Raw genomic sequence first — 16695 nt, 5'->3', positions numbered from 1 at the left:
TGATGATCATGATGATGATGATGAATATGTGTGGACGTTGTGTGTCATCACAAACTTATTTCATAGAACTAACTGTAGGGCTGGGAGGACATGAGAAGTTTTCTGACTCAACTTCCCTATCTGCTGCGTCAACTGCCTTGAAACATCCTCCTCAAATAGCTGTGGAGCCTCTGCTTGTATCAACTCAATGGGAACTCATCACCTCCCAAAGCAGTTCATTCCATTTTCAGATAATGGTAGGATTAGAGAGTTCTTTCTTATTTTGATCTAAACTCTATTGATTCCTTGTTCTTGACTCTAAGAGAGCAAAGAATATACCTATTCCCTCTTCCATGGGACAGTCCTTTGAATATTTAAAAAGCATTATCACATTCTAGATGATTTGATACTCCTCCTCATATATCACATTTTTAAATCTCCAACCATCCTGGCAGCTCTCCACTGAATCTGGTCCTACCTCTCAATGTTTTTCTATTTTTATTTTTAATAACTTTATTAGACTGCTCATAATAGTGAATCCATTTTCTTGACTGAATTTTAAAGGATCTGGCAATCTTGTAAAGCAACCCCAAACTGTCCTCCCTGAAGTGAAACTGAAAGATGGGGCTTTGAAACTTTGGCTACTGTCTTCTTGGTCTGGGAAGCTAGACAAGCTGTATGGTTCTCTTGATGGTCTAGAAGTGCTCCTCTAACCCAACCTCTCATCCCTCAGGCTTACTGAAAGCTGAGATGAAGCCTTTCTCAAATCCGTTCCCTAAAAAACCCTGATGATTTAGGGCCATCTAGGCCTGCTGGGTCCTGCCTGTCTGACTTCATCTAAATTTGTACCCTTAAGACCAGACTGGGCCCTGACTGATCATCAAGTGTGATCTGCTCTTAAAGAAAGAGATTTCCCTCAGCTAACTAACCAGATCCGTGGGGCTTTATCTTGTGGTAAAAATAAGAAACTGCAAGATCCATCGTCTTTGCTTCTGTATCTTGGAGGAATCATCCATTTTTAAACTCCCGTATCTTTTTGAAATAGTAAAAATAAGTATTTCTAGGGCGCCTGGCTGGCTCAGTTAGTAGAGCATGTGACTCTTGATCTCGGGGTTGTGACTTTGAGCCCCACATGGGTGTAGAGATTACTTTAAAAAAATTAGGTGGGGTGGGGGGGCAGGGCTAGGTGCCTCAGCTGATTAAGCGTCTGACTCTTGGTTTTGGCTTGGGTCACGATCTCATAGTTTTGTGAGTTTGAACTCTATGTTAGGCTCTGCCCTAGCAGCACAGAGCCTGCTTGGGATTCTCTCTCTCCCTGTCTGCCCCTCCCCCGCTTGTGCTGTCTGTCTGTCTCTCCCTAATAAATAAAAACTTAAAAAAAAATTAGGGGTGCCCGGATGGCTCAGTCGATTAAGTGTCTCTTGATTTCAGCTCAAGTCATAGTCTCACGGTTTGTGGGATCAAGACCCACATCGGGCTCAGCGCTGACCGCATGGAGCCTGTTTGAGATTCTCTCTCCCTCTCTGCCCCTCCCACACTCACGCATGCACGCTCTCTCAAAATAAATACATAAACTTTTTAAAAAAACTCTAAAAAAGAGTATTTCCAAAGTACTCTGTCAATTTAATATGTAAGCAGATACAGTATAAACATAAAAGGTACTGAGTTTCAAGAAAATACACAATGCAATTTATTTGGAGTATTCTGAAAAGTATAAAATGTTACCTTTAGTCATAATATACTACCCATGAAGGCTAGGGGCTAGCCCATGTTGTCTCCCGCTTCCCCTGAGCACTTTCATTTAGGGGGAAAAAGAAGCCATTCAAATGGGAAGATACTATTTCTTTTAAATAAAAGTGCTTTTATATCTTATTGCATTAAAGGATATCCTTTATCCTTTGGTCCTGCTGTGGAACGTAATGATAACAGTTATAATAAGCAACATGAACACTTTGTTTCAGGCACTGTGGTGAGCCTGTCACGTTATTTTCTTTTATCCTCACAACAACCCTATGAAGAAGGCACTATTTTTGTCTATTTTACCCTGTTGGAGACTGAGGCTTAAGTGAGATTATGTGACCAGTCTGAGATCACACATCTAGAAAGTGGTTGCCCTCAGATTCAAACCCAGGCAGCAAGACTCCCGAGTTCATGTTTTTAACTTCTACAACAAAGAGCGGTGCTTTTTTTTTTTTAAGTTTAAAAAAGAATATTTTGTTAAGGGGTTTTCCCCCCTTTTCTCTTAAGAAAATACAGATTCTCAGGGCACCTGGGTGGCTCAGTCGGTTAAGCGTCCAACTTTGGCTCAGGTCATGATCTCGCGGTCCCTGAGTTTGAGCCCCGCATCGGGCTCTGTGATGACAGCTCAGAGCCTGGAACCTGTTTCAGATTCTGTGTCTCCCTCTCTCTCTGACCCTCCCCTGTTCATGCTCTGTTTCTCTCTGTCTCAAAAATAAATAAACATTAAAAAAAAATTAAAAAAAAAAAAGAAAATACAGATTTTCATTCTTAAGGGGAAACTAAAAATGAATAAGTTAATAGCCAGTTTATCTCTTTAAGATGGACTGGGGCTTATGGGCATAAGCAACTGCTCCAAAGACATGGAAGGCCATCTAGCAAAGGATGTTCTAGAAATACATTATCAAACACTGTAACAAGAGGGTTTGGGGGCAATGGGAAAGGAAAGGAGGGGATTATGTGCATTAGTAAAAGCATTAGTATTTATAACTGTGCATCAGGTTGCTAACCTTTCTAAATTTGGTGCTGTCTACTCAAGCCAAAGGGTAGGAAAGGTACAAACCATTAATGATGCTCCATAATAATGTGCAACAAATCGAAGTGTCTTGCATATAACCTTTCTCTTCTCAGAGTCAAAATCCTGAAGAAATACATTATTAAAAAGAAAAAAGTTGAGAGAATTAAATATCTGTAGCAGGAAGGTACACATTATTAAGTGTGGAAATAGATGATTTTTTTTTTTTTTTTGGAATGTACTCTGAGGAGTAGGATTCCATTACCTTGATATTTGTTTCTATAGAGAGTTGAACAATAGCTGTGGCCTTCCAGAACTATAGCTGTCATATCTTTCCTTGTTTAAACATGTAGCTCAACAGAACTGAGATACGAGCACACATTTTATAGTGTGGAATACCCTAGGGATTCTCTGACAAGCAAAGATAAGAAGAAACCAATTCTCTGCTTTCTTCAATTTAAAAGTTGGGGAGGAAGTCCTTTCCCTCAGTGACTGGGTGAAAGATTCAGTTTCTTGAGCTACCTTATCCCCATTCTACTGCTTCATCCCCAGTCCACTGTATTTATTGTTCTTTACCTATTTTCACTTTCCCAACTATATCCTCTTTTCCAGATCTTTAAGATGTGTGACTCCTTGACCTCTCCCTTCCAGAGTCATTGTTCTCATTTCACTATTATTTTTGCTCCTGTCCCAAGCATAAACAACCACCTTAACTAGAAGTGGAAAAGCTTACCTGAAAAATATCATATTTACTTCCAATTATGACCAGAGGTATCAGAAATGGGTCGACTAATTCACGATCCTGTTAACAAACATATTTCATTGATTTATTGTAATTAACTGTTTAATACTATGTATTCAGCAAATTCTACTTACTTCCAAAAATACACCTTTTTAGTCTCTTCGTAGATGTTGACTTTGTTTGCTTGACATGTTCTAATATTTAACTTCCACTAAGTTATATTTCTCAAGTGTAAAACTAGAAATGGCAGTTCCCTAAGTTACCATCATGTTCTGTCCTATTCTCTTAAATAACATGCCATCTTCCCGTTTTTGTTTCTTACTACTTGGTATTGTTCTGTTGCTATAGCATTTACACTGCATAGTTGTGAACCATAAGCTGTTACTTTTGTCCTGATATTCGTGATGTAAAACACACTCATATAAACCCTGGACAATGCCAAATACTGCTGTGGGTTTTCCAGAAGATGATATTCATGACTGTATTTAAAGGACCTGTGTTACCATCATTGCAACTTTGTAATTTTATTAGTTGTCAGAGGATCAAAGGACATGGAATATGGGGCAGATACCAAATGAATGTAAAACAGAGGGTGGCGAGAAAGGCTGTTAAAACTCTACTCCTTGCTTAAATGTGTAGCTTCATCTAGTTTTGCCAGGTGAGTTTTTGTACAGTCTGTTTCTTTATCTTCATTTTATAGAGATTATAAAATCAATATCAAACTACTACTTCACCCTATTCCTTTTGATTGGTATAATATGCCGTAACAGTCACAGTGGATGTCTACCAAGAAGACATAAGACATCTTTCTCCTGGTTTTGCTCTCACTGAGGTTTTATCAAATTGCTATAATTTTCCAGTGAACAAGTTCATCTACACCAAATGAATTTCCAATCATGCATAAAAATCTCAGCAAGTTGTTTGTGATGTTGTCTTTAGCTATGTATTGGGCTAAGGATTCCGGGAATAATCCCAACAGCAACTCACCGGATGGTCCTTCTGCATATTACTCCATATCCTCTGTCTCATCTCAGAGGCTGCTTTGGAATTTGTCTTCCCCAGTTTCATTATCATTTTATCGACATGGCTTTTCATGGCTTGCAACAGATTTTCCATGGTGGGCCAAAGGTCATTAGGTTTTGAAAGATCCAGAACAAGAACAATAGAAAATGTCCTAAAAAACAAAAACATCTCTTAAAGAAGACTCACAATAATTACTGTTTTGAAACCCTATTATACTGAAATTCATTATTTAAGAACACTACAGCTTAAGGAAAAAATAAAACAGCAATTTTCTAAGAAAACACACACACCCTCCAAAGTCATAGCCTTATTTTTTCTTTAAATGTTTTTATTTTTGAGAGGAAGTGTGAGCGGGGGAGGGACAGAGAGAGGGGGACAGAGGATCTGAAGTGGGCTCTGCGCTGACGGCAGTGAGCCTGATGCGCGGCTCAGACTCATGAACAGTAAGATCATGACCTGAGCTGAAATGGGACACTCAACTGATTGAGCCACCCAGGCACCTCCAAAGTTACAGCCTAATTTATTCCAGTGCTTTTCTCTAGTGGTATTTAAATGTTACAACCAGGGGCGCCTGGGTGGCTCAGTCGGTTAAATGCCGACTTCAGCTCAGGTCACGATCTCGCAGTCTGTGAGTTCGAGCCCCGCATCGGGCTCTGGGCTGATGGTTCAGAGCCTGGAGCCTGCTTCCGGTTCTGTGTCTCCCTCTCTCTCTGCCCCTCCCCCGTTCATGCTGTGTCTCTGTCTCAAAAATAAATAAACGTTAAAAAAAATAAAAAAAAAAATAAAATAAATGTTACAACCACCAGTGGCACTGAAGGTTTCATTTGTACTGATAATAATCCAGTTCAAAGAATCTGCAAGCAGTTGGGTTCAACAGTGTCATGTTTAGATATGATTTCACTGTATGCGCCAGAGAAGGGAAGCAAAAATAGTAAGAGCAGCAGCAACAACACACCATTAGGTGAAGAACACATTTACTGATGGACTCAGCCGGCGGACTACATCATTTATGCCATCTTCACAACAGCCCTTCCTGGAAGATGGTATGATGTCCATTTTATGGATTAGAAAGCTGAGACACAGGTTCATATGACTAGTAAATTGTAGAGCTGGAGATCCAAAGCCACACGTTTCTGCCATACTGTGGTGCGTCTCTGAAAGCACACCCCTGACCACCACACACACCACTGCCACTGCCACGTGAATGTGTACCTGTGTTCATGTGAGTCCAACGTAAATCTAAACTCAGCAACAACAAATTGGTTTAAAAATGGGCAAAGGACTCAAATAGACATTTCTCCAAAGAAGATGTACAGATGGCCATCAACATAAGAAAAGATGCCCAACATCCCTAATCATTACAGAAATGCAAATCAAAACCGCAATGAGATGCTACTGCATACCCATTAGGATAGCTATGGGAAACCAAACCCAAAACAAAACAGTAACAAGTGTCGGTAAGGATATAGAGAAATTGGAGGCACCCAGGTTGTTCAGTCGGTTAAGCCTTTGATTCGGATCTCATGGTTTGTGGGTTCGAGCCCCACATCAGACTCTGTACTGACAGTGCAGAGCCTGCGTGGGGTTTCCTCCCTCCCTCTCTCTCTGCCCCTCCCATACTCATGGGTGTCTCTCAAAAAAAATAAATATTTTTAAAAAGGATATAGAGAAATTGAAACCCTTGTGCATTGCTGGTGGGAATGTAAAATGTAAAATTCCTACATTTGTTAAACAGTATGCCGGTTCCTCAAAAAATTAAACCTAGAATTACCATATGATTCAGTAATCCCACTTCCAGGCGTATTTGAAATCAGGGACTCAAGCAGACATTTGTACACCAGTGCTCCTAGCAGCACTATTCACAACAGTCAAAAGGTGGAAACGACCCAAATGTCCATCCGTGGATGAATGCATCAACATAATGTGTTATATACACACAAAAGAAGATCAGTGGAACATCCTTACAAAGGAAAGAAATTCTAACGCAGCCTACCACATGGGTGAACCTGGAAGACATTATGCAAAGTGAAATAAGCCAGGCTCAAAGGACAAGTATTACATGATTTCATTTACAGGAGGTACCTAGAGTGGCCAGATTCATAGAGACAGAAAGTATAAAGATGACTGCCAAGGGCTGGGGAAGGGGAAAGTAGGGAGTTGTTAATTCACGGGGACAGAGTTTCAGTTCAGGAAGATGAAAAAGTTCTGGAGATGGATGGTGGTGATGGTTGCACATCAATGCGAATATACATAGTGTCAATAAACTGCACACTTAAAAATGGCTAAAATGATAAATGTTATGATATTTTATCAAAATAAAAAATAGATCTAGGACTATTTCAGAAAGTGGTCACAATAAGCATGGAGAGCCATAACCATGGGCTACTGTATCCTCGATCAACAGGACAAACATCCTGCTAGTATGTGTAGCAAGGAATTTTAATACATGTTAGTTATTTTATAATATTGTCAGCTTTTTGCTCAGTTTGAGCAAACCAGCTATTTTGTGTAATTGAAGCGAAACGGTACTTTACTATATAGGTGTCACTTCAGAAAAGAGTCTTTTAGACAGTAATTATCAGGATTTTCTATAAAATTAGTGTGCCGTTAAACTGTCCAGCCAATCATATCTACATCATTTCAATAAACTCATAATAGCTTTGCTTGACTATAACAAATAATATATATTTTTTAATAGTAAAGAAATCAATTTTATTTCAGAGGTTTGGTATGGTTAAATGCTTGTAAAAAACGACTGTGGTTTCACTTTTTCTTATTGTGGTAAGATGTATATAACATAAAATTTATCATTTTTCCAAATGAAAAATAAAAAAATTAAGTGAAAACAAGACAGAATTCTCGACTTTTTTCCAAGATTAAAATTTGTTTCCATTGCACTGGAAACACTTGTGTTACCTTTACCTTCATAGCAGATGACAGCTAACTTTTTTTTATATGAGTGTAGTTGACACAGGATGTCACATTAGTTTCAGGTGTACAACTTAGTAATTGACAAGTGTCTACATGATGCTGTGCTCACCACAAGCGTAGCTGCTATCTGTCCCATTACATCGCCATCGCAATATCGTTCACTGTGTTTCTTACGCTGTGCCTTTTATTCCTGTGACTTACTCATTCCATAACTGGAAGCCAGTATCTCGCACCCTTTACCCGTTGTGCCCAGCCCCTACCCACTTCCCCTCTGGCAACCATCAGTCTGTTCTCTGTATTTACAGGTCTGATTCTGCTTTTGGTTTATTCTCTCTCTCTCTCTTTTTTTTTATTCCATTTATGAGTGGAATCTTACGGTTTTTGTCTTTCTCTAATTTATTTCACTTAGCATACCCTCTCGGTCCATCCATGTTGTCTCAAATGGCACAGTATCATCCTTAAAAAAAGTTTTTTTTTTTAAAAACTCAACAGCTCTTTAAACAGGGAATGAAACCACAGGAAATGCTCCATTACAAATTATCTAAACTCTGTTCAGTGTATTTATAATTATTCTATGAACAATCATTTTAAAGATAAACAGTATCTAATAGCATTTGGCAATATTATTTTTCTCAAGTTGCTAGGCTTTGTCCAACACAAGGAAGTTAATTATGTGTCAGATTGATTTCAGTCACAAAACACTCTTGAGATTTGCAACATTAGGAGTGAAACGTTCTTCATGAATTTCTTAACCACTCAGCAACCTACTTTGGACGCAGGCCTACTGCTCCCCTTCCCTCTGGTCATCAAAACCTTGACCTCCCCTCTCTCCTAAAGCAAGCTGTGGCTGCCCTGGGGTAGAACCAGGGGAATGAAGAAGACCCAAGAACTCACAAAGTGAGGCATTAAAGAAGCTGTGCAGGGGCACCTGGATGGCTCAGTTGGTTGGGCCTCCGACTTTGGCTCAGGTCATGATCTCATGGTTTGTGAGTTCAAGCCCCTCGATGGGCTCTGTGCTGACAGCTCAGAGCCTGGGGCCTGCTTTGGATTCTGTGTCTTCCTCTCTCTCTCTGCCCCTCCTCTGCTCATGCTCTCTCTCTCTCTCTCTCAAAAATAAATAAACACTAAAAAAAGTTTTTTTAATAAAAAACTAAAGAAGCTGTGCAAAAATGTGGCTTCCTGCAGAAACCAGAATTTCCACAAGGCCATCAGGTGCAAAGCCTCTTGGGCCACAGGAAGTGAGTGACAAAGTCAGGGCCAGAACTGAAGCCAGCTGAGAACCCAGATAAGAGCAGCTCCCAGCCATTTTCACTCCTTTCTGCCCCTGGGCACACTGACTGGCAGCTCTGGTTCCTCAGCAACTCCCGTCCTTGCCTTCTCTCAACCACACCACCAGGAGCGGTCCTAACTCCCAGTGGCCTCAATTATTTTTCTCTGTTAAAGGAGGACAAACGAAAATCAATATAGCCGTAAAATTCCATGTTTCTGAAAAAGTATGTCAGGGGCATATGGTGGTTACAAATGAAAAAGAAAGATCTAAACATATATATAAAACATCCAAATCTGTACAAAGTATATTTATAATGTCATTTTTTAAAGTTTATTTATTTGAGAGAGACAGAAAGAGTGCACATGTGTGTGGAAGGAGCGGAGAGGCAGAGAGAGAGAGAGAGAGAGAGAGAGAGAGAGAGAGAGAGAGAGTCAGTCCTAAGCAGGCTCCACGCTCAGTGCAGGACCCGACATGGGGCTTAATCTCAGGAACTGTGAGATCATGACTTGAGCCAAAATCAAAAATCAGACGCCTAACTGACTGACCCACCCAGGCGCCCCCATACAATATATTTATAAATGCTGAAAACACTGAAAGAACTACCTCGGCATGTTAACAGTGGTTATTTCTCAGGTGATTAAGGGCGCTCTTACTTTCTTCAAACCTTTCAACATTTTTCCAAGATTTCTACATGAACATACACGGTACTATTTTTATAATAAGTAAAAGACAGTAAATTACATTTATTTAAAAGAAAAAATATCGCTGAAAAAATAAAGCCAACATTATCTGTGCCCAACTAGCTATGGAAAAACAATTGCGTTAACCGGAAACAATTCCATACCCTAAAGATCTAAGTGGCTGAAATGTAACAAATAATAGTGAAGCCCTTTGTATTTGGTCCAGGCAGCAGCAATGGTCTGTGTTAAACTCTGACAAAAGTAAGATCTTTCAGATGTAAAAATCTGTTTTCCTTGGCTGAGACACATTCCCAGGAACATTGTGAGAAATGTCACAATTTTCCACATCTGATTTGGCCAACATGTGGGAGTCATTGTCAGGAAACGCCACCAAAGAGTTTGAGGTTTTCCCCAAGTTTCTATTTCTTTTCGGTCAGCAAATAGACTTTCTCCCTCCGCAAACTCAGTGTTCCCTTGGGTGAAACTTCAACAGTACTAATTAGCATTAAATTCAAAGGTAGACTTACCATATCCAGCTGAAGAAAAAACTCAGGGTTGAATCAGCTTACACTTGGATGGGTATTCAAAAGAATTAAGCTTTTCAAATTCATGTTTGCCAAGTGAATTCATTGCTCAAGTGTTATTTGACATACTTTGTTTTCAGGCTTGCAAAATATGTTACTGGTTGGAATGCCAGCTGTCAGCACAGGCCAGAACCCTGGTTCTTTTAAAATCTCTTTGAAAGCGTTATACTTTAAGCGCATAGAAAGGAAGAGAGTATAAACCTTCAGCAACAGAAAACTGTCCCCCCAAATTCCGATTCCTGAAAACCTACTCATATTCATCCTGTGGACACCACTGGGCACTTACTAACAACCGTTCCTGGATCTGGCTCACTTACCGTAAGGTGTCACTTGTGATGGGTATGCTGATTAAGTCCAATAAAGAGGTCCCTCCACCTAGTTCCCAAAAGTGAGCAATATCTTTTGGCTGAAACAAACAAACAAACAAACAAACAAAAACAGGCATTTTTCACATTAAATTTTTAAAATCTTCTTTGAATGTTAAATACTTCTTACACCTCATTAACATCAGTCAGTAATAATTATGGATACAAAATACTGTAGTCCTCAATAAACCCTGGCAATCAAAACTTTCCCCTTTCTCTGTCCCATCCCTCAAAATGCACCAAAACATCTATTCCAAAAAACAAAGATGAAACATTAATATGGTAGGTGGGGAACAAGAAGAGACTGAACAACCGATTGTTTTTATAGGATTCTTTAAGTATTAGGGGAGTGAAACAGTGAGGCAGCCGCGTGGCTTGGGAATACGACCATCTATTCCATGACCATCTTCTTGGACGACTAGCTAATTGCATCTCTGCTTCCATCCTGCTGCTGAGGAGCCTTCGGTAACACCACGATTGTGGGAGGAACTAACTGCTTCCACTTAGAACTCAGGGAACATGAAATCTGAGAAAGACATGGATCTTCCAGAATGAATATGGAAAAGCCCAACTTGCTAGCACAAAGTGTTAGAGAAAATAGGTGAAGAAAAATCACCTTTTTAATATATCTGTTGCCATGAACTTGGAAGAGATAGTCATTGAAGCAAGTTTTAGATGAATATATAGATTTTTGGCAAATTATCATCTCATACTCACTAAAATTGTTTTGCTGTTGATATTTGAATATTTGCTGTTGATATCTGAATTATTAATGTTCGTGGGGGAGGCAGTTTTGCATTGGAAAATCCCCCTTGATTCACAATTTGACGAAGGGCAGTTCTTAGAGCTCTTCTCCACAGTGAAGTGGTGAAAGCAGTTTCAGCATTTCCAGTGAAAAGGGCAATCTCGTTTATAGGTCATCACTCATGTCAAAATTCACGTGAGTCACAAACATAGAGCTCTCCCACATCTCAATATATTAATGTTTTTTCTTTTCTTTTTAACCTCACAGTTTTAATAATGAACTTTCACTGACTTATCTAGAAAGCAGCAACAGGCAATGTTAACTCTTACACACTAATGATCAAACATTTGGACTAGATCGATCTGTAAAAATCTGCCTGTGTGACAGAAGTGGGGCCTTCTGTTATAGACGGTTCTTCCCTACACCTAACTCTATTTAAGAAAAGACCTTTTCATGGGAGAACTCCAAAAGAGGATTCTATTTTGAATGTTTTTATCCTTCTAACATACACCATGCACTCTCCTTCCGTTCTGAATAATCTCCAACTTTCCTCTGAAGAGACACTCTAGTGAAAATAGGACTGTAACAAATTAGGGCCTCAGTCTCAAGTAGTATTACTAACTTCAAGATATGTTTGTAAAAATGCTAAGAATTTGGACTTTGAGTAGTACATTTTCATAAATATTCTACAAGTCAAACTCCTATTTTTTGCAGATTTTTTGGGAGACAGGATGTAACTCACAATATATTCTCACTTGAAAGAAGAAAAAGCCACATTAACACAATTAATATAAATATGTCCAAAAACTGTAAAATAAAGTTACAAAGGAATCTTATTCCACATTTTAAGATACAACAAATGAGACGGCTAAATTATTTTCCTATTCAGGTTGCCTTCATGTCTGCTGAGTTGAATCTGACTTAAAAGCAAATAGCTATGAAGTGTACAACTGGATATGTTTATTGATTACAGATAAGATGAAAATATAAAACAAAGTCAGCATCATTACTTCTCCATCCCCAGGCACAGCAATATCACTTAAGAAGACACTCACTATATTATGCCCTTTTGTTCTTCTTCCATATGTATATTCCAAAGCTAAGGTTGGTTTTGGTGGCTCATCCCTGCACAATAAAGACAGATAGTATTACCATCATGGGTTTTCTTTTTTCTTTTCTTTTTTTTAATGTTTATTTGTTTATCCTGAGAGAGAGACAGCACTAGTGGGGGAGGAGGGGGAGGGGGAGGAGGAGGAGGAGGAGAGAGAGAATCTCAAGCAGTCTCCATGCTGTCAGAAAAGAGCTGGATGCAGGGCTCGATCTCACGAAGTGGGAGATTGTGACCTGAGCCAAAGCCAAGAATTGGATGCTTAACCGACAGGACCACCCAGGCGCCCCCATTATGGGTTTTCTTATGCTATCATATTACCCAATTCATTTTTGCTTCCTCTTAAAAATGTTAATCTATTAGTAGAAAAGTTACTTTGTGGAATAGCACTGAAGTAAAAATGATAAAAAATTTGATGTAAAAGACAAGCCCTCAAAAAACCATCTTCGAGGATTTTTGTCACAGCTGCAAGGATGACTAATGGCACCGGCACAATGTCGTAGTCCTTACAGGCACTGTTGGAGCGAGTGGAGAATGGAGTGCAGCTGACAATGCTGGTGGCCATGTTAGGGGAAGCTCTTGGCATTCAGGTCACATGGGGAGCACTTATACCAGGTTTTGCTCGGCCTCAATGTGGGGAGCTGAATCTTATGATTATCAATTTAATGGAGATATCAACAGACTTTATGCAATTCTTTTATTTTTTTAATGTTTATTTATTTTTGAGAGAGAGAGACAGAGTGTGAGTGGGGAAGGGGCAGAGAGAGAGAGGGAGACACAGAATCTGAAGCAGGCTCCAGGCTCCGAGCTGTCAGCACAGAGCCCAATGCGGGGCTCGAACTAACAAACCATGAGATCATGACCTGAGGCCAAGTCGGACACTAAACCAACTGAGCCACCCAGGCACCCCACAATTCTCTATTTTAAATCCCAGCCCAAACATGGGCATCATTTAACTAGCGAGAGCTGCAAACTAACAAATGACATCAACAAGTCCTAAAAACTGACAAATGGTTTGATGAATTATTTACACTGCAGCTTACATTGTTTGGTAAACAGCTTTATTGTATATATGTACTTATTTACTTCAATTTCTTATAGTACAAACGTGTATCATAAATTTACCTTTGTCACCATTTTTCAGTGTATGGTTCAGTAGCATGTTAAGTATATTCACCTTGTTGCACAAACTCTAGAACTTTTTCATCTCGCAAAACTGAAAGTCTATACCCATTACACAATAACTCGCCATTTTCCCCTCCCTCCAGACCCTGGCAAACACCATTCTACTTTCTGTTTCTGTGAATCTGACTGCTCTGAGATACATCATATAAATGGAATCATACAGTATACATCTTTTTGTGACTGGCTTATTTCACTTAGCATAATGTCCTCAAGGTTCATCCGTGTTGTAGCACGCGTCAGAATTTCATTCCTCTTTAAGGCTGAATAATATTGGTATATATCTTTTTAATGTGAAGAAGAGAATTTTTAAATTTGTGATTTATATATTTATCTTTATTAAATATCTTGCATATCATCCCTACATATATATTTTTTGATACATATGTAGAATATTTGGTTATATTTGCTTTTATAAAAGATACAAATTTTCTTTTATGAAACAAAATGCTACTTTTAAGACAAAATTTATAAGCTCTGATATTCAATGTATAATAGAACTATTTTTTTTTCCAAGTAAACTATCAAGGAACTGAAATGAAGAATTTTCAGTTCAGTGTTGTATTTCAAAGTATTTCACCCTAAGCTGATGTTGTGTTAGAGAACTTGTTTGTAGAAATAAACACATATGGTCAAAAGAGAGCCATGATTCCAGGGGATGGAAATATGATGCAGGTGTCACTATAGATGGTTCTTCTAAGAAACAATTTTGTTGGTGAAAGGAATTACACAAAGTCAGGATTCTATTATTTGAATTCTTTACTAGTATTTTTCAAATGGATGACGTTTCTTTAATGTGACCTTGAGACAAAATTACATCTATTTTGATATTTTTTGGAGAAGTTATAAGAAGTAGGTATTGGAATGAAGGGAACAAGCAGTTTCCTGCAATATCCTAAATCATAATCCTAAATCTTAATCTGATGACCATATAGGTTAGGAAGTATAAGAAACAAATGATAAAAAGTACAGTCTGAGGATCAACACTGTGCTTCAAAAATGTTTCCACGAGCAATTTAAAGATTATAATTAATGTTCAGATAATAATGGACTAGGTAAAATAGAAGTAAATCAAATACCAGAGTAGCAGAGCCAAAAAGCAGCCAAGTACTATCAGAGTTACGTTCGTTGCTTCCCCATATAAAGGGAAACTCAGCATTAATCCTGTATAATTTTATTTATTTACTTTTGCTTATTGTTGGTTTTATCTTTAAAGGAGATTTTGGGGCTCCTGGGTGGCTCAGTCAGTTAATCGTCTGACTTCGGCTCAGGTCATGATCTCACGGTTGCGGGGTTTGAGCCCCTCATCGGGTTCTGTGCTGACAGCTCAGAGTCTGGAGCCTGCTTTGGATTGTGTGTCTCCAGCTCTCTCTGCACCTCCTCTGCTCATGCTCTCTCAAAAAACGAATAAATGTAAAAAAAATTTTTTAAGGAGATTTTAACGGCCATACAAAGAATTCACTAAGAAGTTATTGTTTGAATCTCAAAATTATTCACGTTCCCAAGTCTTTCAGAATTTAACTTGCCCTGTATAACTAGAATAAACAAAAAATATAGTCTAAAGGTTAACATAACACTTACCTGTCAAGACACCTTAGGATAATAGTAGTCTTTCCCTGGAAATAGAAAAAAAAAAAAAAAAAAGAATACTGTGTTAATGTCACCCACATGTAAAATTTTGTTATTCGTAATTGTGGCCAAAAATAGCTTTTAATCACTCGAATGATAAATTACCTGGAAACTAGAAACTTTCAGAATTGTTCCTAAGTTTGATAAGTAGAAAAAGTTAACTGTCAACTTTCCATCACGGTGTAACTACACTGCTATTATTATAATTATGAAGTCCTGCAGATGACAAATACTAGCAAATCATACCTCACTTTAGTGGTCAACTTGGCAGCTGTCTGAAATTTTCTCTCTATTCATCAATGCTAATTACTGGTTAAGCAGATGATTAGTGTCTTCTAAAATGTTTTAATTCCAATTGTTGAAGTGGAAATAAAGAAAAAAGGTAACATACAAATAAAGGACATATTGCAAATATGTTCAAAGTAGGCAATCCAAATACTGGGTTAGAGTATTTTTTGTCTGTCTTTTTATTTGTACAGAAGGTACTCGTTCTAAGTTTTTTGTTAGGAGTCAGAAAATATAGGTTCTGGGCATCTCTACCACACGAAAGTTAACCTCACATTTTAGCCAGGGATTGGCTCAGTGGTTTAATCACACTTTCTTTTTTTTAATAGTAAAACTTAAAAACAAAAAACAAGCCAAAAAAAGATCTCTTACAAGAAAACAGATAAAAGAGGAGACGCAGGGAAAGCTCTAATGGAGGAAGCTGCTGGGTTCCAAGGAAAATAGTTTGGAAAATGCCGGACTGACAAAAACACAGACCATTTGACTAGGTAGGTTTTTTTCCTAAAACCTGTAATTTTTTTACCAAAAGAAAAAGATGATCACAAATAAATTACTCTGGATTATATCTGGGATATGATCAAATTGAATGACTTTTTTTTTTTTAATAACGGGAAACATAAATAATTGGAATACGACCAAAAATGTATATTACTGAAGGATGTTTGCTGGCAGGTATTCTTTCAAAGTGAAAAACAAGAAATAACCTAAATTTCCCCCAATGGGGGGTGGCTAATTTAATTATGACAATCCTTATAATGAAATAGCATGCAGCTGTTAGGAATGATGATCTAGGAAGATACTTATTGACATGGTAAAACATTTATGACAGATTAGCATAACTCTGTTTTCAATTTTAAAATATCTTTTCCTGCTTCTTTGAGATATACGTACATACATACGCATACACATTAACAGATTCAGAGAAAGACACAGAAACACACACACAAATAAATAGATCTAGAGGGATATCACTAAGCTAACAGTAAACATTTCTAGGTGATGGATTTGTTGGTAATTTATATTTTTATTATTTGGGTTTTTTTTAAGTTTATTTAGTTTGTGTGTGTGTGTATGTGTGTGCGTGTGTGAGAGAGAGACAGAGAGAGACAGAGAGAGACAGAGAGAGAGAGAGAGAGAGAGAGAGAGAGAGAGAGAGAGAGAGAGAGAGAGAGAGAGAGAGAATCCTAAGCAGGCTCTGTCAGTGCAGAACCCAATGTGGGGTCTGATCTCATGAACCGTGAGATCATGACCTGAGCCTAAATTAAGAGTCAGACGTTTAACCAACTGAGCCACCCAGGCACCTCTGGTAATTTTTTCTTTTTTTAAGGAAATAAGGATTTTCTAATTTTAATACACTGAACATGTATCACATGTAGCATATTTTCGAAGTTTGAGATAAATGAAGACTGTAGTATAGTAG

General features: G+C 38.3%; 1 protein-coding gene across 3 annotated transcripts in view; it reads right to left on the bottom strand.

Moving 5' to 3' along the window:
- Positions 1-16695, bottom strand: part of DYNC2LI1 (dynein cytoplasmic 2 light intermediate chain 1) — a 41867-nt gene that overhangs the window by 13075 nt on the left and 12097 nt on the right. For all 3 annotated transcript variants that reach the window (XM_019827128.3, XM_006930070.4, XM_045054157.1), the window contains exons 3-8: positions 14943-14977; positions 12127-12196; positions 10279-10367; positions 4461-4647; positions 3465-3533; positions 2780-2857 (exon numbers count right to left, since the gene is read on the bottom strand). In XM_019827128.3, the coding sequence (XP_019682687.2) occupies positions 2780-2857; positions 3465-3533; positions 4461-4647; positions 10279-10367; positions 12127-12196; positions 14943-14977 (528 nt within the window). The remainder of the gene's footprint in view (positions 1-2779; positions 2858-3464; positions 3534-4460; positions 4648-10278; positions 10368-12126; positions 12197-14942; positions 14978-16695) is intronic.

Source organism: Felis catus, chromosome A3, assembly GCF_018350175.1.
Source record: "Felis catus isolate Fca126 chromosome A3, F.catus_Fca126_mat1.0, whole genome shotgun sequence".
Classification (NCBI taxonomy): Eukaryota; Metazoa; Chordata; class Mammalia; order Carnivora; family Felidae; genus Felis; species Felis catus.
The sequence above is the reverse complement of the archived record's forward strand: the minus strand, read 5'-3'. Positions and strand labels throughout refer to the sequence as shown.